The 21,900-nt window shown below is 37.2% G+C and overlaps 1 protein-coding gene across 9 annotated transcripts in view; it reads left to right on the top strand.

The window, feature by feature from the left end:
* Positions 1-21,900, top strand: part of INPP4B (inositol polyphosphate-4-phosphatase type II B) — a 312,737-nt gene that overhangs the window by 88,922 nt on the left and 201,915 nt on the right. For all 9 annotated transcript variants that reach the window (XM_039550506.1, XM_039550504.1, XM_039550503.1 and 6 more), the window contains one exon: positions 14,831-14,915. In XM_039550506.1, the coding sequence (XP_039406440.1) occupies positions 14,831-14,915 (85 nt within the window). The remainder of the gene's footprint in view (positions 1-14,830; positions 14,916-21,900) is intronic.

Below are 21,900 nucleotides of genomic sequence, written 5' to 3'. Positions count from 1 at the left end.
TAGTGGCAATATGATTTTAATATATTCCCTGATTAATATAGTATGAGTTTCTGAAAATGAAAATAAAACCAAGAAGTTAAATAGAGCAAGACAGATCAACCTTGAATGTAGCCTCTATTTCTTCACCTAGCATGGCATTGCATTAACATTACTTGATGTCAGCAATTCAGATTTGTAGAAGTTTATAAAACTTACTGATCTGTAAAAATTTTAGGCTTTTCTGTCAACTTTGAATTAAAGTGTGAGGTTGACTGATTATCTATTTAAGAACATACAGCTGGAGCATCTTATGGTGCAAAAACTCTATTAATGTCTTTGGCATTCTGGACTCAGGTTGGCCTGTGCCATTGTCTCTGATAGAGTTCAGCTGTTATAAGGTCTAAAGACATGATGGATGGTGGTGCCTGAAGATAAACTATATGAAACTATTTTTTGGGGTGCTACATAAAAACCCCATAGTTTTAGATATTCCCTTGAATAAAACGCAGAAAAAAAAGGCCTAAAAAATAATGAGGTAGAATCAAAATATAGTATAAATTTTAATTACAGATAATACATATTCAAAAGCTGTAACAACAAGCTTGAAATCGGCACAAGGTAGCTGTTATGGCATAGGCAGGAAGTACCAGAGAAAGATATTTTAAAAGGTTTTGTATGCAAGAAAATTATTATTCTGGGTATCCAAGTAAAAACAAGACATTCTGCTACATTAATATGGCTATTGAAAAGTTTATTTACATTTTCCACAGCTAAAAAATGAATATAAGAAATGTCTTAATGGGAAAAATTCTGGCCTTCTGTTGAAGATTTTTCTGCTGTGTTATTTCTAGACAGTGTCTGTGTTCTGAGCTCAACAGCTGTGATGAAAAGAATGCATTGACCTAGGCATAAAAGCGTTGCTTTTTCTCCTAAAAGCAAATTTCCTGTTTAAGCGCTCATTAAAAAAAAGAGGGGGGGAAGGGGGAATTATGGCATGGGTGTTTCTTATGAGCATACATGGCTCCAGTGGTTTTTTTTTTCAGAGCTGGGATACCAACACAATTCCTATTAATGAAAGAGTCAGCCTTGAAAATTTAGATTTTGTGTGTGTGTGTGTGTGTGTGTAAACCTGTGGTTATGAGACTGCTGCTTAACATTCCTAGCCGGTTGCCTGGATTAAATTCTAGCTGCATTTAAGAAAGGGCTCAGTGTGTTTCAATTTATTCACAGCAAAATAGGTTAAATGTAGATGTAGTTCTCATCTTTAATATATTGATGTGGATAAGATGTTCTGGAAAGTCGATTCTCTTTTACTTAAGGACTTCCTTATGTGAGAAACTTATCTGAAGAGAAGTTCTGTGGTAAAGAATTAACAAAGACTGATCGTGCATATTCCTGGCAATTGTGAGAAAGATTAGTTGGAACGAGCCTAATTTCATTCTCTTTTCCTCAGAAATTACTACATTTATATTGGGTCTTTAGAGGAGAGTAATTACAGCTACCAGCTTAAGAAAACTTAAAGTCCTAATTTTGGTTTCACTTATTTGGTTTATTGATATTAGAAAAATGAAACAAAGAAGCCCTCCAGAAGTGCTTCACTGTCTCTGGAAATGACACTTGGAATCAGATCTTTTAAGTATCTTCCATGCATTGAAATACTTGCTGATCTTCCTCATTACTGCTTTTGTGTCCATTCTGTCCCCTCCTCCTGATCTCTTCATGAACATCTCTGCTCAGGATCACTGTCCACAGGTCTTGTGTGTTGAGACAATCTTGCTGTGCACGTGCTGAGAGTGATGCTGAGCTGGTTTAATGCAAGAAGGTGAGACTTGTGGCTGTCAAGACTTCCTTTTGCGTGGTACAGGCGATGAATACAAGTCTCCTGCAGGAGGAAGATGATTAGAGATGAGAGCATCTGAATGGAATTGTAGGTGGCTCCTTTTTTATTTTTAGAAGTTTTTACCAAATGTCAAATATCGTTATCTAATTTTGGTTTAGTTTGGATTGAAGGCCACAGCAATGTGAAAAGGACAAGAATCAACTTAGTGGAAGCTGTTGCTTGCTATGAAGATTTTTGAGTTGAGGACTTGATTGACAAAATCAACATTGCACAGCTTTATTCCCCCTTTTGCCTCAAACTGGAAAGATGAAGGCAGTAGAAGAGCCAGGACTCGTGGCCTGTGAAGACTTAGGGAAACAGGGCTCCAAGCCCAATGTACTCAGTGAGTAGAGAGAGAGCTGGTAGCTGCAGGCTTCCCTAAAACAGGAATTTGCAAGAAATCTGTAGGGGTTCCAGTAAAGGGAGAAAATATGCTTTTTCCCTTAAAATTCCAGAAGAGAAGGAAATGGATTTTATTCCCACTCTGAGTAGAAATCCAGTTGGACATTGTATTCCTTCAATCCTCTGATAGCACAGACATGAGATCATCCATCTCTGGGTCCTGACTGGTGGGGATTTAGTGATGCTTGACCAAGAGAGCTGAAAATGCATGTGTAGCGATGTTACTGTGTCAACCATTTAATTTTACCAGGTTGTCTGCAAGCTCACAATGTCCTTAAGTGTAGCTGGAGTAGATGTGACAAAACAAAATGGTTTCATTCATGTGTATTACTTGGAAATGTTCAGCTGGTTGGTTTTCCTCACACCTTATCAAATGTGATCACAGCATCTCAGTATGATAAACATGCACCTTCTGTAACACTGAAAAGTCACTGTTAGCTGCTTTGACATTTAAATTAGTAGTAGTATGATGGATGTAGTGGGTGCTGAAGTCAATGTCGTAAGTAGCTTCACAGGGTTTCTATGCAACTGAGTACAAATATTGTACTAATTCTTTAATGTGCTGTTATTTTATTATACCCTAGATTGCTGGTTGCCCTTTATGCTGTGTCATTTTGATCAGTTTCCTGGGAAATATCTAATACTTCATTTGATGTTTAGGGCACAGCAGTTACAGTGAGATGGTGTATGAAGCCATAAATGCCTTTTTGAGGATGGCTAAATGCCAGAGCAGTGATGAGGCTGCTAAATGAGAGAACTGTTTGTAAAAGGGTTTTTTTTTGGAAGCATTTTTCTGTTTTGCTCTAGACGGAAAATAAAACTAGTAAGTGGAAGCATGAGAAATAATGTTCTATTTATTTTAGATTGAGAACCTACACTTTGCTGCTCACTAAGTGTCTCTGTGTGCAAACTGCTCAGTAAATGTCAGTCTGGCTGGAAGGATTTGGCAGCATGGCACAGGAGAACTCATTTAAACCACAAAGGAACCAATGTGTTACGCCGTGTTAGCATTGTACATGTATCTATTTGCAGGGGGATACTTTGTATGTGTGGTTGTAGTGTTTGTGGACATATATCCTTGTCTTCACACACAATTGAAAGCATTACATACATGGATGCAGATTTTGAAACAGGATTACTGCGTCTTGGTGTCTATAAAGAAAAAAGGGGTTGTATGTGGCTTTTTTGGGGACTTGGTGTTTGTTTGGTTTTTAGGGAGGGGGTACTAAGGCTGAAATTTCCCTTAGTCAATTATAATGTGGTCTGGAAAGTTTTTGATTTGTTATTTGAGAACAGTGCTAAAACTATGACCCCTTAGGACTTAGTTTTTTCTGCTCTTTTTTAGACCTATAATTACAGCTTCAAGTTGGAATATGAAGCCCATATGAAGGTTATGCTTGGCTCGGTAAAGGGTTTCTAAGCTGTTATGTTGCAATAAACATTGACATTTCCAGAACACTGTACAGCTTTATCATCTTTAATCCAGTACTTTCAGCTGCACTTTTCTTTCAATAACAGTCATGAATGTGTTTTAATTTTATGCTGAAAAATCCTTGGGAAAACTTAGTTTCTGTTTTCTGTAGTTCAGCATTTGACATAGTTGCTTCAGAAGCTGTAAGCTACCTTTTTATGACTGAAGAAGAAGGAAAATGCAGAAGGGCAACATAAAGGCTATTTAACCTTAACTTGCTCATGACCATGCAGTAAAATCACTTTGCTGCCAGTGAGATTTTAGAGTATTTTATCAAAAGACCTCCAAGTGCAATATGAACCAACAACCTAAAAAACCCCAAAAACCTGAGTGCTAAAACATCAAAAAATTTTGAAATTGTTGCTTTGTTTCTTTTTCTCAATGTGTTTGTGGTTGATCACAGTCCACATTTATGGTGAGATAAGTTTAACCTAATTCTGCATAGCATGCAATAAATTTTAGCTCAATATTGCTTATATATAGTTTTGTCAGCAAATGGTGACCTCTTACTTGGACCCTTCTAATGCATGGTCTCTTGAGGCTGTGTGTCAGGACATTGTACAGAATGTTTTCCTTGAGGATGATCTGTTGTCTGCTGGAACTGGTCTCTCCAAACATGGTTGCACAGCATTAGTCAGCAAATGTGTCACAGGCTTAAAACCCTTCTTAAAAATTAGGATAGGATTCTTGCAACAGTTCAATTTGTGTTTTGCAGCCAAACTCAAATTCTCAGAGGTAAAAATGAAAGGACTTTATATAATTTTGTAAGAACTCTGCCGTGATTCATATTGTCCTTGTGCTTGCCCTAAACTTATCTGTGTTGTATGTTTTCTCCATATTTCTAAGTGTTTTCAAACACACGTTTACTGAGGATTTTATTTTGATTTCTTTTGTGGCTGTTGTGGGAGTACAGCAAACTAGTAGAATGTCTTTTGTAGGAGGTTATTTAAAATAAAAGCCAAGGTAATTTCAGGAAAAAAGTGAGGAAATTATAAAAAAATCTAGAAGAATTGAATGCATTGGCAGATATGTTATGCTGAAGGAATTGATATAAATTCATTAAACACAATTGCCCATTTGTTCAGAAAAGTCCCTGAGCAAGCCTAGCAGAAGCTTGGAGGTGTTTTAGAGGAGTATGATTATGAGCTTGCCCTGTTCTTAAAGATTTCCCTATTTATTTGCCTTTGCTTGCTGTCATAAATTCATACAATGTTATGTGGCTGTTTGCACAGATGCAACAATTATTGTGTAGTTTATTTATTTAGGCATTTTTAAATTTTAATTTTCTGGCTTCTATTGTGATGTAATTGTGGCTCTTTCTCTGTCAAAGTAGTCTGGTTAGGAAAATAACAGTTTGAATCTTTGTAAGACACTGTCATGACTGGAGGGATAAGCAATACTGTTTCTCTGGAAGATAGCAAGGATTTCAAAATCTTTTTGTTCTTGCCTGTTTTCTTTATTGTGCAGCATTTTTTGAATAATAGAATATTGGAAGAAATTTTGAAGTAAATTGAGACAATTATCTTGGTGATGGTAAAATCTGATATTCGTTTCATAAACAGCAGCCAAAAATGGCCTGTGAAATAGCCTTACTATTCTATGAAGGATATGTATTTTCAAGCATATTTTAGAGCTTTTCACTTACCACTAATTTAACAATCAATTTGATGCTTGCTGTTTATAGCCAACATGTGGTACTGTAGACTTCAGTATCTACACTGTATTTGAGGCAAGCAAAATGTATCAAAATTGAATTAAGATGTAAATAAAGAAATATTTAGGGCCTGTTGATGCTATAATCAACAGTTTCTGGATAATTGCATTTCAATAATCCAACTTTATAATGGCTCTATTCATTTTGCTTTGAATGTAGAACATTATACTTAAATATTTGAGAATCCAGAAGACTGGTAGTAGTTTCTGCAGGTGGATACTTTTGTTCTTCATGCTCATGGCTTCAAATAGAGATTGCATACCTGGGGTTTTCAGTTTGGGACTGAATTTTGTGTTTTCCTTTTTAAATATACTTTGATTTTTGTACGATGTAGAAAGAAAAGATTTACAGAGAGAAGGTGGAATAGGTCTAAGTACAGATAAAAGTTTGCTTTAATGTATTTACTCATCGTTATTTTAAAAAGAATTTCTGTTAAATAGGTTAGAAATCCCAGTGCTACTCTTTGCTAGGTACCTTTGAAAACTTTATTTGAACTGCACATTGAATCACTAAATGTAGTTTGAATTTAAACATGCGATGGTGTCCCCGCTCAAACAAGTAGGTGCCTTCCTTGCTCACACATATTCACCGATCTTTCTTTCCTAACTGCTAAAAATACCTCTCCTAAAACTTCTTTCTGTGGGCTCATTACTCCTATTTTCTTTTTGTGCTTGTTACTCTGAACAATGATAGTGGTGGTGGTGTATCTGATGCAAGAACACAATAAAGATCAGTAGCTGGAGGCTGTGGGGTTTATTAGACCAGGTGACACAGCTGAGAAGTCACACATTCTTGATCACAAATGCCTTTGTTAAGGTTTGAAATCAAAACATCAGTATTCAAAGCTAAATAGAAGGTGAAGACTGTTTCTTAGTGTTAAATAGAGATCAATTTTACCATCTCAGAAACAGAAGATAACTCCTGGGAGGGGAGGCAGGAAAAGAGTAGACAGTGTGTTCTTGGCGGAGGGAAGAGATGAGAAAGCAGTTGCCTAAGGATCAGAGACAGGTGGTTCATAGCTGGTGGAATGTGAGGAGTTGACTGTGGAGGGAAGAGATCATGAGGGGCCCATAATTTTTACTTTAAGACCCATTGGATGTATTTGGTATCTAGCAGAGTTATGAAATTTTGCTGTTATGTCAGTTTAGTTCCTTGTAAATCTGCATCCTCCATTCCAAAGCTCAGATTTGAGAAATGCCATGTAGGTTTCCCTTGAGGATGGTCTGAGAGCTCAGAGATGAAACAACTGTTTTATGAGAAGTGTCCTCCTGCTGATATCTGGCTGGTTTTGTCCTGTATCAATTGTCTGCATGAATGTGCTTTTTTCTTAAATATTTGTTCATGCTTAATTACAGTTGTTACAAATATTCAAATATAGGAATATATGATGTTCTAGTAAAGCAAACCAGGTATTTTTGGGGGGTTGAAGCACTTGTTTTTCTAAAATCTCTATAAAAATTTGCCTGTTAAGGATGAAGTGGGGCAAGCTTAATATTTGTGAGATTTCGCCATTTCCTTTGGTATTTAACTTAAACATTAGTCTTGCTGTTTACAACATTTTCCTCCTGATTCCAAAGCACCAAAATTCTGCAATTTGTCACATGAATGCTTTGTTTTGTGAGAGAGTTTCCGAGATGTAATCCTGAACACCAGAAAGCCAGTAAGATGTCTGAAATGAAATAATGTTGTTAATTAGTAGAGGAGATGTTTTTCTTTTTAAAACTAAAATTGATGAAGCTTAATTAATCTCTCTCATTTCAAAGAGTATGATGTAATCTTTCTAAATTGAGAGCTTATAACCTAGATGGTTTTTTTCTGGGTGCCCACACATGATTTGATCACTCTGCCTTTTATGTCCAGTGACTTACTGGTAGCAAGGGAATATGAGAAGAAATTTCTCTGGGAGATAAAAAAAACAATTATCTTTCTTTCTATGGCTGTGGTCTGAGGTTTTTTGCTTTGTTTTTCCTCAAACATGATATCCTCTATACATCTCTGCTATATTTCAAGGGCCTAATTCTGCTGCTCTTGCAAACACTACAGATGTACAGATTAAAGGCAGCATGTACCTTGCTCTGACATATCTTCTTATGCTCCATTGCATTTGGAAGTGGTCTGGAGGGCTACCATTGCTTTAGCTGTAAAAAAGAGAGGAAAGGAAAAGTGAGTGCTGGAGAAGGAATGGTGAAGTTAACGTGAAGAAGCTTAAAAAGAATTCAAATACTTCTCTTATTTGGTTCTCTGTTTAGAAGTTGGTGCTTAGTGACGTTGGGCCTGGTGACAATTTACAGGTCTGCTAGGACGACTTCTGATCCTCTTAGGGACTACAGCTAATCACACAACATCCATCTCTTAGCATGCTGAGTCTCTAGCATCCTGAAAAATATTCTGTTTGCTTCTTCCAAACGCACTGTGCAGGAGATTAAAGCTCAGGGGCTGTGTGGGGGAGAATCATAGCCTGCTTTCAAATGAACATTACTGTGAGCAGTCCAAGGAAGCAGAAGGAGTTATCTCTACAGTACATACACTAGATATATTGGCAGTTTATAATTAAAAATATTCAAACCACTTAATTTTTGCAATGTTTCTATTCCAATTTTTTTATCCTATGGTTGTGGGAAAAGTGGATAGCATGTAGGGAATTTTGGGTTGGTTTTTCACTTCGGGAATACTTGTGGGGGAAAACGTAAGAAAGGTTAGAAAGTGTATTTTGTTGTGAAGAGTTCCATCCTGAGGCTCTCTCTTTGGAGTTCTGTGGTTCATGAAACTCAGTCTTGAATAAAGCACAGTTCTCTGTTGTGGTAATTTGCACAACATATTGCTTGTTGGAGGCCAATGAATAGAATGCAGTTTGGTCTTGTTATTCTCTGCTCTTGAAATATTCTTAAAATGTCATTTTTTGCTGCAGTTTGTATTGTCATTTATGATGTTCGTTCTTTAAATATATTCAAATAATCGCACATGCAGTTTGTGCATCATTTAAATCAATGATCTATATGATTCCTGAAAACATCTTTCACTGCCAAGAGCACATGGAAAACAAAAAAAGCAACTATTTTCATTCACACTTATATACTTGCATTCTTCATTTGCCTTTCAATATAGTTTTTCTCACCTTCTGATGCAAATAATGCTGATCACTACATTTCTAGACTTCCTCTTACATGAATAACTAGTTGAATATAATATAAGGTCTAGGAACTGTGACAGCCTGGTGCTGTCAAGTCTGCATAAATGGTGAAAAGAAGGTAGGCAATGAGGTGAGAAAGTCTGTTACTTGCTAAATAGTCAAGATGGAGTGCCAAGTATGAGTAATCTTAAAATGCCATTACCATTAGCAATTAAGTGGCAGATAAAAGTCAACCTCCATAAATGTGAAGTTACACATGTGAAGAAAGATTATAAAAGTTTCCCATCAAAATAATGGGCTTTGCACCAATTCGTTCCTTTCTGCCCCAGAATGAGATCTGTAGAGTTATATTTCTCTTAAAAGGTCAGTGATCAGTTGTGGTCAAAAAGTAAATTGAATATTAGAAGACGTTGGGAAAGGAGAAAACAAAGCAGAGAGCTCTGTCTGTAAAGATCTACCATGCGGTCAATTTGCCGTCATCTTACAGGACATCGAGGTGCTGGGAAAGTTTCAGAAAAAGGGCTGTTAGTGTCATCAGGACAAGGAGTGAGAAGATAAAACTTTTCAGCCTGGATAAGAGGTGATGACCCAGGAGTTCTCTGATAGTAATCTGAAAAAGCATTAACGGCTTGAAGAAGGCGATAGGGATTTATGGTTTATTGTCTCTTCCAGTGTGATGTTAAATGAAGCTGGGGGAACTGGATTGCAAACAAACAAAAGAAAGTGGTTTTTCACGGAATGGGTAGTGGAAATACTGGAATTGTTTGCCATAATGCCCTGTAGATGCTAAAAGTAGATACATGTTGGGAAAAGTATGAGGCATTCTCAAGGAGCATTATTGAATGGAAGTGCATCTGAGGAAAAAATCCCAATGCGAAAAGCATACAGAACTGAAAGAGGACTGCATGTGGTTGCCCTGCTTTCCCTCTTCCTTGGATACTTCCTTAAGTCACTTGTTGTAGGCAGAGTAAGGGGCCTTTGGTCTGATACAGCTGTTTGCTTGGAAGTATTGCATGTCAGTTTTATGTCAAGTATGCACATGCTCCAATATACCAGACTTCCCAGGATTACTGCAATCTCTCTGGGGGCAAGGCTGTGGTCAGGGCTTCTTAACATTTCTGAAGTAAAAAGGCAACATATTAGAAGCAGAGCAGAGATGAATACCACATATTTTATGTAACTGCCAGGAGTGTAGAACAAAATGGGAGAACTTTCTCTAAAAACGTGAGTTATCCAAGGTATGTGTTGTGATATATCACTGGAGTCCTGCACCAGAATATAACTTTGAAAAACTTAAAATAATTAGTATCTGAATTACATATAACTAAATTCTGGTGGGAAGGGTAATTTGAGATTTTTTCAAGCTGAAATAATTAACTGAGTGAATATGGGGTGTGAATAAAGAGAACGTTTATTTGTACGCTATAATTATTAGTGATGCATTTTGAAACTGAAAAGGAAACTACTTTTGGTTATGTATTCACTTTTGTTAAAGATAATGATCTATTAAAGGTAGTTTTGTGTTCTGCAGAACTTATTTGGTGACATAAGTCAACGTTTTCCAAAGTGAATGCAGATTAGTGGTATTTTATTGTCAGCTTGAAGTTGGGATCTGGTAGCAGTGCGTGATGGTTTAATCACAGTGGGTAGCTCATGCTTTGTAAAAGAGGATTTGAGCATCTTTCATGAGCTGACAGTTCATAAAGGTGTTTGTAATGAACTACCAGGTTACAGCTTGCCTGGAGTAATTGAAGCATCTTGTCAGACGCCAGCTACCACAGTTTTCCTTATCACACAGCTTGGGTTGTAGGCTTTGCATTATTTAAGATACAGGATGGAGATATTATTACAGCAGAAGAATATATAATATTAAAGGAGATTTCAGATTGCTGAATTCTGCTTGCTAGCATTTAAAGGGGTGTTTTTAATTCTGCAAATTATATGCTTGTGATTGCCATGGAGTCATTTGTTAATACCTCAAAATCAGAACAATTTTTTTACTCTATTTGGTAATGGGCATATTGCTGTAGAAATATATTGAAATTACTGAAATTATTGAAAAGACTATTAGCTTTTCTGTTCATGAATGGTATTACCCTATAATTCCTGTTCCTTTTTTTCTTGTTGAATCTATAAGAAAGCTGTACTTTTATCTGTGGAGTGATGAACATCATCTGTGCTAATGCTGAAATAGCAAATGTAGGTGGTAATGTTTATAGCATAGTCAAAAGTGTGACCTGTGCACATGCCTGCCCTATTGAGCTGCCATCAGTCTGATTAGCTCATTTGCCAGTACCAGGGAAAACAACTGATGTGAAAAAACACAAGTAGTTTAGTGTATGTAGCATCCCTACTCTATAGGGTTCTGATTTAATTATTTCAAATTTGTGAATATATGCTTTTAAAAGAAATCCACTGTGCAATTCACACACACACCACACGCACCTCAACCCCAGCTGACTGTGGAGGCTTTTAATAACATCTTATTAATAGAGTTTTTACTTTCTGTAGCTTTTGTTCTTACTACAGTGCTATAGCTTTACTTTTCTACTTACTGTTTTAGCACAAAGGAATTACTTGGAATGTCACTTCTAATTTTAACTGTCAGCTTAGTTCTTGACTTGATATACCTATCAGAAGATTCCTTGCCCCACCTCCAGGAACAAATCTCCTATTGTAAAATCAATTCACAGTGACACACTTCTTCCCCCCCACAATGGTACCTCAAATCAAGTCTGTAGGAATGCGAAAATAGCACAAACATGATGTACTCTTTGACAGCTTCAAAAGTTTCTCAGTGCTTTAATTTTCTAGGTTTGGGGACTCTCCAGCAGTTTCACTGAGATACTTAATTCAGATTTAGAAATAATTGAATTGTCTCCTCAAATCACTGTTTTAAAACAATTTCCTGATCTGGGTGGTGGTGGGGTGCCTGTTGACTTTGTCAGTGTTTAGAGAAAGATGTAAGAGTTTGTCTAGCTGCTGTTTGGCATTTGGATTGATTCAGTGAGTTTTTATAAGAATTATTGAAGAATACCAATGGCAGGAGGAAAAACCCCATATATATTACACCTTAGCACAGTGGTACAGATCTGATTTTGATCATATTTTCCATGCATAAAGACCCAAGTATTAGAATTTACTTTTAATAAAGTAAAACCTAGAAAAAATAAAAGAATAGCTAGTCCAGATGAGCTTATGTTATGCACCTAAAGTAAGAGGGAAATTTTGGATCTCTTCAGGTACTGAAAACCAAACCTGATCCTTTATCAGATATGCATAATGGTTTCCTTGATTACAGTTTTGTCATTTAATTTGTAAGTAAATTTCTTGTAAGCTTTTTGTGTGACAGACCATAGCACAGCTCATCTAAATGATGAAAAGTCTGCCGTAATAGTAATTCTGAAGGTATTTTTCTTCAGGTTTGTGTCAGGATGTGAGAAATGTTTTTCAGCAACATGTGCTTTATTTTCTGGCAGTCTTATGCTCTTTCATCCTTTCTTGTTTCCCTTCTTGTTCCCTCTCACATACAGAAAAGGTAAGTACAACTTCTCTGCTCAGTGTTCTGGATTGTGTATCTTGAAAAAGCATTCATGTTCATTTGAAACTGCAGCATTTCTCCATTCCAGCTTCAGTGGTTCAGAAAGGGGAGTAACTTGTCTCTAAAGAGGCTCTTGAGCTGCAGCATCTGCGGGCTTAAAATGCAGAGAGCTTGAAATCATCTTCTCTCTTGTGTTTGCAGTTACTGTTGTATGTCAACTGCATTGTGAGACAGATTTCACTGACACAGATTCTTGTTAATTATTTGAAAGCTATTTTTGCTGCCTGCTATGCCAATTTGTTTGTATTATACACTTGTCTTTCATGTACAAATCAAAACATCAAGTCTTGCACTCTCGGCAACTATAGCAAACTACTCGTGATTCCTCATCCCTGGTCTTTCCAAACATCTGACTCTCCTGAAAGCTGTGTAAGAGGGAGGTGCTTTTCTTTGCGTACTGACATATATCCACTTACCACAGTTACATGTTTTGGAGTGAAAGTTAAGTCTGGGGACTTCTCATATGTCTGTCTTTAATCTTTGGAGCATGAATATCACCAGATGAACAATTTTCTGCAAGGACGGAAGGAGGAAGAGTGTTAAGAGTCATTTGACTTTTCTTTTTGACAGAGAAACTTTTATGTACTCACACCTGAGTGTTAAATGGACTCAGACCTTCATTAACTTCCAAAATAACTCCTTTTGGTCATATCTCCACTGAAAGATTGCCAGCTCTTGAAGGAATGAGACTGCATTATCTACTTTCCAAGGGAGGGTTATGTGGGAGACTCTACTGGGGCTTTGAAATCTAAAGAATTAAAATAGTTACCAGGATCGTTGCAGTGGACAGCTCTTCCTACTTAGTCTGCTGTTTGTTTTGTTGGACTATTACTGCCTATTTTTCCAAACTGACTTTAGCTGATACTCATAAAGACCTGGTAGATCGTCAAAGAATGCCTCACACAACAGCACTTGAGAACTGCTGCTGGGTTGTCATGTATTGCCACTGACTTGCTGGGTTCTATAAATAAAAAAGTTCTCAACATAGCACTTGTGTTTCTACCAAAACTCACTGCATTGTTTCACTACTTTCTTCTTTTCTCTCTCTTTTTTTTTCTTTAAACAATCAGATGGGCTGTTTTTCTGTCTACATGACAGTACATTCCTTTTAGACCAGCCCAGTCTGAATAATTTTTCAAAGAAATCAATTTACAAGTGGTTTCTAGATAAGTCTGTTTTTTCTTAGTATACTACAGTGTTGTCTCTTGAATTCTGGCATATTTCAATACAACACAATGTGCTTTTTTTCATGCTCTTCTGTTTTATTTTAACCTTTCATTACCTTTGGGTGTTGATTTGTGTTTAACGACTGGGTTTGGAATATTAATTTAGTAGTGGTAAAAGGTTAGAGAGAATAAATATAGACTTTTCAAGGAAATCCTTTTTAGACTTTGTGAAATGTTATGTGTTCTGTTACTATTCAGTCTTTCAGTTTTATTGTATTGAATTTTCACAGTTTTGCTCATGAAAGACAGTGTATTACTAGATATGTAAAAGGTCCTTTTGTGAGAAAAGCAGGATCAAGACATCCATTTGAAAATGAACATGAAACCCTTGGCAAAAAGTTTGAGCCTGGTTCTGGCAGGCCAAATAACATCACATAGATGCAGAGAAAGGGGTAGACAAGAAAACTTGTGCATATTAGGCAGGTGTTATAAATATGAACAGTTTTATGAAGTCATTCATTAAGTGGCAGATATGTGAAATTAAAGTTCAGGCTTTTGATAAAATTGCTGCACAATATGAAAAATATTTCATTTTTAGGATCACTTGGAATAAAGTACCACCTGAGGAAGGAGTGTTAAAACAAGAATTTGCATTAATCCCTGCAGAATCTCACTTAAGTGGAGAATGAGCTCTGTGAAATTCATGTTGTGAACCTGGAATGAAGGGAGTGTATGGGTGCTTGGTCTAAGGGTTATTTGTTACCAGATGTTAGGGATAAAAAAATGGATAATAAGAGTTTTAAGGGAAAAAAGATTAATCCTGAGAGAGTGATTGATAGCGTCACTCTTCTGAAATATGAGTCACGCTTACTAAACTAGAAGAGTTCGCAGCTTGTCTGCAAAGCACTCACAAAAAATGCCAGTGGTAATTTGCATCCTATTGCATTCAGCAATAGGTCCATATCACTTAATGCCATTTGAATTGCATAGCCAGAGACCATATTCAAAGTTTCAAGTGCTGATAAAGAAATCCCTTTCAAATAAGAATTGAAGAGAAATACCTTCTGTAAAATTACATGTTATTTTGTTCACTTGAAAATATCCTACTCTTTGAATAGAATCTGACATATGATTTGGCCTTGTTAGAAAATATGAGGAAATATGAAAGTTTAAATGAGCTGGGCTTGCCTGACTTGCTTAGGAATGAGGTGTCATCTAAACTTTCAAATACTTGAAGTATGAAAACCCCTCCAAAGTTACTTTTTAAAGTTTCCTGTGGGGTCTTTTCTTACAGTTTATTCCTTTTGTAACTTACTGACCTGAAGTAGGATGGCACAGATCAGTAATTAAAGAATGCCTGTATCCATCTGCCCAGTGACCCCTCTATGCTTCTTTGTATCTCCATGTTGCTTCAGCTGTGAAGAGCCAAACAGAAGGAGTTCCCAGTCAGGTTCCAAACTCTAATGTTTTGCCATCTTTGTTTCACAGAGTTCTGATGCCTCTGAAGTGGTAATCCTGGAGCGCTGCTGGGTTGTGGAATTCAGGAGTAAAACAGGTGTTTCAATAGTTCTCAGTAAGTAAGACATACCTCAGTGTGTTCAGTGTGGATCTTTTATTTCTGCCAACAAAAATGAAAATAAAAAACCCAGTCATCCCTTCATTGGAACTTTGCTAGAAATTTAACTAAAATATATCCTGCTGTCTGTGCAATGCATACATTTAAATACTGGTGGTCTCTGAATTCATGTGTAAAGAGAATATCCTGAAATCAAGTGTAAGTCATGTCATCGTCTTCCTCTGACAATACATAGAAGTTTGAGGTTCTGTATTGTCAGGCGTTTTGTACAATATGTGGTTTCTGTTGATGCATAGTCAATGCATCTTATTCTTCAATAACTAATCATTGCTAAACTTCCTATTAAATGACAGGTTTCCTGTTTTTCTTACCTCCTAGAAATTCTTCATTCATAAAATTGTTAAAAACAGCAGAAAAAATAGCTATCTCATATAAATCAGAATCCTTGGTTTAGGGGAAAGATTTTATTTGGAGAAAGTGCTGATAGTTTTTTCTGCAGGGGTCCCTTAACTAGCCATTGTGTTAGAAATTTTTTTATGACATGGGTTCTTTATGATACCATTGCAGAGTTTTGAAGTCCTTAGAACAGTTTGCCATTTTCTGTTAGCTGTGATGGTCTAAGAGCAGAGATAAAGAAGTTAGGCTGCATTTGTGGGCTTGATGGATACATTTACATCCAGTAGAAGTTCCTATCGTCTTTCTTTATGCAGCAAAATCTCCAGCCCACTTCTAATAAAATGTTGCATTAATTATGCTGACTTTTGTCCTCACCTGCTGAAGTGATTCGTAGTGGTTGGTCATGTTTGAGAAGGCAGTGACTTAAATTACATTCATTGTGGATTTTATCCTTATCTGAATAGTACTCTGGGGAATAGCTCAAATCCTTCATCTTTTGTAGGGAACATAATCATATGTTTTGTGCCTGGTGTTGAGGCATGGCACCAAAAAGTATTTCTTTCTGGCTTTGGAAGTATTGCTTTCCCTGACTATAAGAGCTGAATGTTTCCCATTGACTCTCAAATTGAGACTTTTCTAATTGTGCCCTCAATGAGTCCATACCGACTTTATGAGTATAAATACAGTCAAGTCAGTTCCCTTCTGGCACTTCTTTTACAGTGCTTGAACACAATACTGCTGAACTGAACCCAGAACACAGCTGTAATTGCTGACAGGACTCAATTAGCTTTGAAGCCTGCAAACAGGACAATTTCTGTGGCAGCGAGACTGGCAGGTTTTTAAGCCCAAAAGCTGGGGACATAGACAACAATGAATACTGAGTAAGCACTTCAGGCTGCCTGTGGAGAAAAAAGAGCCTGTGAATATGTGTGGAGGAAGAAATAAGCTTGTATAATCAGGAACTGAGAGACAGACATTCTAAAACCAAGCTTTTGAAGGTTGGTTGTGTGTCAGTAGGAACCAGGGGTAAGGGTGGCATTCTGGACATCCTCTAAAAACATATTAAAGGGGAAAAGAGGAAACAGTGTAGAAAACTCCAGGTAAACAGAGCCAGCAAATGATGATGAATACTTGGGGCATTACCAAACAGAAGACAGAGGAAGATACAGACAGGTAGAGGAGAAATGTATTTCAGAGTTGGCAATTTTCCTGTGCTGGAGAGCAAGGATGGCAACCTGGCTGATGATTTGTTGGATGGAAAAAGAAAGCCAGACTACTATGAGGTATTAGAACAACACTGAAGACAAATGAAGATGACATACAGTGTACTGAATGAGGATAAAATACTAAAAGAAGTGAAATAATATTCCATGTACTGTAGGATAGTATAAAATTCAGAAGAAAATATGGGAGAGAAAAGCAAAACTCAGGAACTAGGAAGAGAGGCTTTTATCAATAGGGGCTTTGACCATGAAAAGCTAGTTGAGTTGTCACAAGATTAGATCCATTGGCTATTGGGAGCCAAGAAAAGCTATAGAATGTGTATCTGGGACTTTAAAGGATTCAGATAAAAGCAGGGTAGGAGGAGGACATACCTGCTCACAATGTCAAATTCCTTGTGGAACTGATGGAGGAGAGCTGTGCCACAGCACAGCAGAAGCTCCAGGAAAGGAGGCTGTGAGATTTAACTTATGGTGGTAAAAGGATATTTTCTTAATCTTGCAAGCTTCAATTTGGAATGACAAAGGAGGGTTGGGGAGAGCCTTTGTCTGATTGTCTCCATGTGTCTGTGACCAGTGGATTGAATCCTAGGAGTTGTAAGAGTGAGAAATGGAGAATGACTGGGATATTTAGGAAGAGAACAAAATGAAGGGCAGTGGAATAAGCATGGAGGGAAAAATAAGAACATGTTCATGCAATATCTAGTGATTCTGTGGGGCTGCTGATTAGCTCAGGGCACTGTGGACTCTGAAACCACAGGGCTGTACAGAAGAGGTCAGACAGAGCAAATAATCCTGTCAGGGCTTCAAGTGGAGTGCTCCTTAAGCAGCCTAACTCAGAAGGTTTCCAAGTGGACCAGGGAAGGAAAGAGAATGATTTGTTTGGTGAACTTCAACTCTGTGTGTGGCTGATGGCTTACGTGCCCTTCTAAAGGGAACTGGTCACCATTAGGAGGACAGGGTGGTCTTTGGGTCATTGTTGTGTTTCCCTGGAACAGGGCAGTAGGAGCTCTGTGATTGAATGTTCAAACTGCCCCCAGGAGCAGTCTGAAGTTGACCACTGTGTTGTACAGAGCCTCATGAATGTACAACTGCTTCCTTTCCTCCTTGTGATGGTGTGCAACATGGCATTGGGAATGTCCCCAAGAGACACAGGCACAGTGAAGTGAAACCAGATGTGAGAGACAGCATGCAGGGACTGCCTTCTCTTAATCTGTAAATCTCTTCTGTCTTTCAGGAAGAGAGATTGCTTAAAGACTGTATTGCATTACTGTGTGTGGTCCCTTAGTGAGAATTAGGGAGATAAAAGCTGTAGCATCCAGGTAGGGCTGGTGAGGAGGGTGGGAGGGAGCAAAGGAAGAAAACAGCTTTTCATACAAGCTCACAGTCATCTAAATCATATTGCAGCAAATCAGGAAAACAATTAAAAAAGGGGCCTGTATGTAGGAATACCCCTAAGACAGCAAGCGTTCCCTTCTGCCATTTGCAGTATGCAAGCCACGTAACTTGGAGACTTTTGTTTCAAGAGTAGTGGCTTGGAAAGGCAGGTCAGGATCACTTGCTATTTTAGAGATGGAGTAACTGATGCAAACGTAAAGGTTACTCTTGCAGATCTAGGCAGAGAAAGAAGACCTCCGAAGCCTGCCTTTTTTAAGGCAGGCTGATGGTCCAGCCAGAGATATGAACTGCTTCCATTCAGCAAAAGCAGGCCACTGTTTTGCAAAGGCCATCTTTGGAACTTTCAGTGAGTGCTGCAATGTATTTGTTCAGGGATCTTGAGATACCATTGTGATATTCAAATATTTGTGTGGTTTGCATTGCTTCCAGTATAGGTGTGGTATTTAATGAAAGGGTAGAAGCAGTGTGGCATGTGTGGAAGCTGACAGATATTAAAAGAAACAGAGTACTGTACTGCAGTATTCAACCTGTGGCATCATGCTATATTAATTTCAAATACTCAGACTCTTGGCGAGGTTCTGTAGGGACTTAAATGGAGCTTATAATAGTAACTTATATAAATCTATTCCAAGATTGCAAAATTAAAAAAAAAAAAATCACAGAAGATAAAAATTTTAATTAAATTCTTTATCTTTGATTGAAAATATAACTTCCAAAGAAAGATTAACATAGCATCATGAGTAACCATGGGATGATTTCATCACTACTAATTTGAACATGAAATGCATCAGCATATAGAATTCAGACAGCCTTTTGTGAATTAAAAGCCTCTGATGTCTGTATTAGAAATATCCTGCGGATATAATTTACGTATCAAAGCTTCCATTCTACTTCTGTTACAGCATATGGTGGTTAGCTGTGATGGTGCTTTATATTTTAGAGTGTCAGTGACTCACTGATATTCTTAACCATTTTCCTCTGCTGAGCTAGCAGCTGAGCTTAGAATTACTTTTTGCTGGTGTGTGTGAAAAGAGACAGACAACCTTTGACCTTTTTGAACTCTTATTTTGCATATTAACAGAAGGAAAAATAATGATTCTCTAAAAAAGTCAAGGCTGTCATTGTGGACGTTGACCATGGGCTTTGTACATTTTATTAATTTGAATCATCCCAGTAATTTCTTCTTTGTCCTGTTCAACATGATGTTGTGTTATAGCTCTCATGAAGGAAAACAAAGCAAGCCAAAGAATATCAGCCTTCCTGTCACCTTTTACCTGCTTAGTAAAATAAACCAATAAAATCTTCTTAAAACTAAAGAAAGTTAATAACAAGTGAATAAGATGTAAAACCAAAGTGGAAATGTGTTTGTTTTATTTTATTTATGTTTTTACTTTGAAAGCCTTTCCATTAAACTGCTGTCTTTTGAAAAACAAGAGTCAGATCCAATAGCTGCCTAAATTTTTTTGGTGAATTCACAGAAACCAAGGTTTCTGTGTAAAAGATTGTGATTAAAATTACTATAAAATACACTTTAAAAATTTAGAGAAGTGTCATTCAGACATTTTTAGCAAAGAAATTTGTTTTCATTTTTAAAACAACTGAACTATCAAAGTATTTAGGGGCAAAAGAGGCAATTGCTATTGTTAAATTGAAAATCTTGGGAAACGTAAGTTTTATTATGAAATAATGTAAAGAAGGAAAAGTTATCTGAGGATGAAGGAGCTAACACCAAAATACATTTCTGATTTTAGGCCATTGGGTTAGAGTAGCAAAGGCTTTCCAGTGCCACTGAGGATGCGTCAGCTTTCTTTGTGCTGTTCCGTTATTTGACAGCAGTCCTTTAGAGCAGGGGCATTGAGTTCTTTATTTGAGCTGCATAAGTCTAGTGGGACCATAGCTTTCTATGCTGACTTCTGTGGGAGAAAGTCCCATTGAGACCGTGCTTCAGCAAAAGAGTTGTTGGTGAACAGAGCCCTGACCAGAAGAGGCTCTGTGCACAGACCCGTTTGCTTTCCATTATCTCCTTCCTCAGGTCTTGCCTTCAGTTGAGTCTCTGCTACTAAAATGAGGAGGAGCAGCAAGAGATCAGGATACAATGATATATAATTTTCCTTTCAATTTAGTACTCCCAAGTTCAATGTTTGTCCTGCAAAGAAAACCACTGTTTTTAACTTTTTGAAGGTCTCCCCCTGAGTTTATGAATTTGGATCCCCACTGGGGATTTCCAGCAGGAAGAAGAGGATTATTGTTCTGCTATTGCAGATTCACGAGTAGATAGAAAATTTTCTTAATATTGTATATTCTTAAATCTTGCATGTCATCCTATTCAAAAATGTTATAACAGTAAAGCTAGGAGTGCAAACTAGATAAGGAACTGTTGTTGTTGAGGTCAGTAGTAAATGTTTGCAAAAGGTAAGGGTTTTTTTTCCAAAATTACTCATGGTAACTCCTGTCAGCAGTAACAGGATAGCAAAGGGTGCTAGTGTACCTGTATTTTCTACAATAACTCCTTAAGAGCAAAGTATGAAGTGCTTTTGTCCACCTATGAAACACTACTGCATTTAGGTTTATTATTTATCTTTTTATGAATTAATATACCTATTATATATTAAAATATGAATATTTTAATAAAACATGGAGTAAAAATTGTTTATTTAATTATTTATATGACTCTTCTGACATATCTGCTATTCATTTGAGGCCTTCATTACATTTGTGGGTCTGTTGGTTTCATTTTGGGAAAGATTCATATCAAATTTTTTCCCCCTACTGATACTTGCAATTAAGTGTCTGAGTTTGTTAGGAATTACTGTATTTTAAATAATAGTCAGCAACAATTTGAGGGAGAAGTGCAAAGAGATTATGATCTTTATTACATAAACAAGCCTGTGTGCTCCTTTATTGCAACAGACTTTTTTACCAGTGTGCATTTTTCATGTTGTGTTTCCTCTGGTAAGATGACTTGGTACATAAACCCTTCAGTACCTAAAGGGGGATCTACAAGAGAGCTGGAGAGGGACTTTTTACAAGGCCCCAGAGTGATAGGACAAGGGGGAATGGGTCTAAACTAAAAATGAGCAGGTTTGGGTTAGATGTTAGGAAGCAATTCTTCACTGTGAGGATGGTGAGGGCCAGGGACAGGTTGCCCAGAGAAGTTGTAGAGGTCCCTGGCAGCGTTCAAGGCCAGGCTGGATGGGACTTTCGGCAACCTGGTCTAGCAGAAGGTGTTCCTGTCCAGGGGCAGGGGGATTGAACTAGACGTTCTTTAATGTCCCTTCCAACCCAAAACATGCTGTGATTACATGCATTGAAACAGAATGGGAAATAGGTAATTTATCTGCTGTTGGACCTGCAGAATAAAACTTTTTACAGTTGCAGTGATGAGTCGTTTTCAGGCATTTTCATATGCTTTTCAGAATTTAACTTAGATGTCAGAGTACTCCAAGGATCTAAATATAGCAGACTGTAGTGTTTTGAAGTGATAGTTTAGAATGAATTTCCACATCTCAAAACTGGCACCTGTTAGATCAGAATATAGTGAATTATGCCCACTCCTGCATTTCACTATCCATTTCTGGGTCCATGCATATTAATGGTGATTCAGTATGCCTTTTGAGCTTGCAGTCTGATTTTTACAGCTAAGAGGTAATATAAATAGCATTATTTCAATTGAAAAGCATTGATTTCCTCCCAAAGCAGATGTTTTTTATCTAGCTAGTTGATAGGATATTTCAAGGCAAGATCACTGTTCCTATTTCCATTTAAAGATAAAGAGAGAAAAGAAAAGAATACCTTGGTATATTTGTATTTTGGCTGTTAAGTGTTGACTTGTTTCTCTGACAGCCTTTCCTTCACTAAGGTATTTTGGATATCCAAACTGCTTTTATTAAAATTGCCTGTGCTTTAAAGGCCGAATGGTATAAGCAGAAGTTAATTTTGGGGTTTGTTTTATTTTTGTGTGTGTTTTT

The sequence above is a fragment of the Corvus cornix genome, chromosome 4 (genome assembly GCF_000738735.6).
Source record: "Corvus cornix cornix isolate S_Up_H32 chromosome 4, ASM73873v5, whole genome shotgun sequence".
NCBI classification, from domain to species: domain Eukaryota; kingdom Metazoa; phylum Chordata; class Aves; order Passeriformes; family Corvidae; genus Corvus; species Corvus cornix.
Note: the sequence above shows the minus strand (reverse complement) of the source record. Positions and strands in the feature narration are given on the sequence as shown.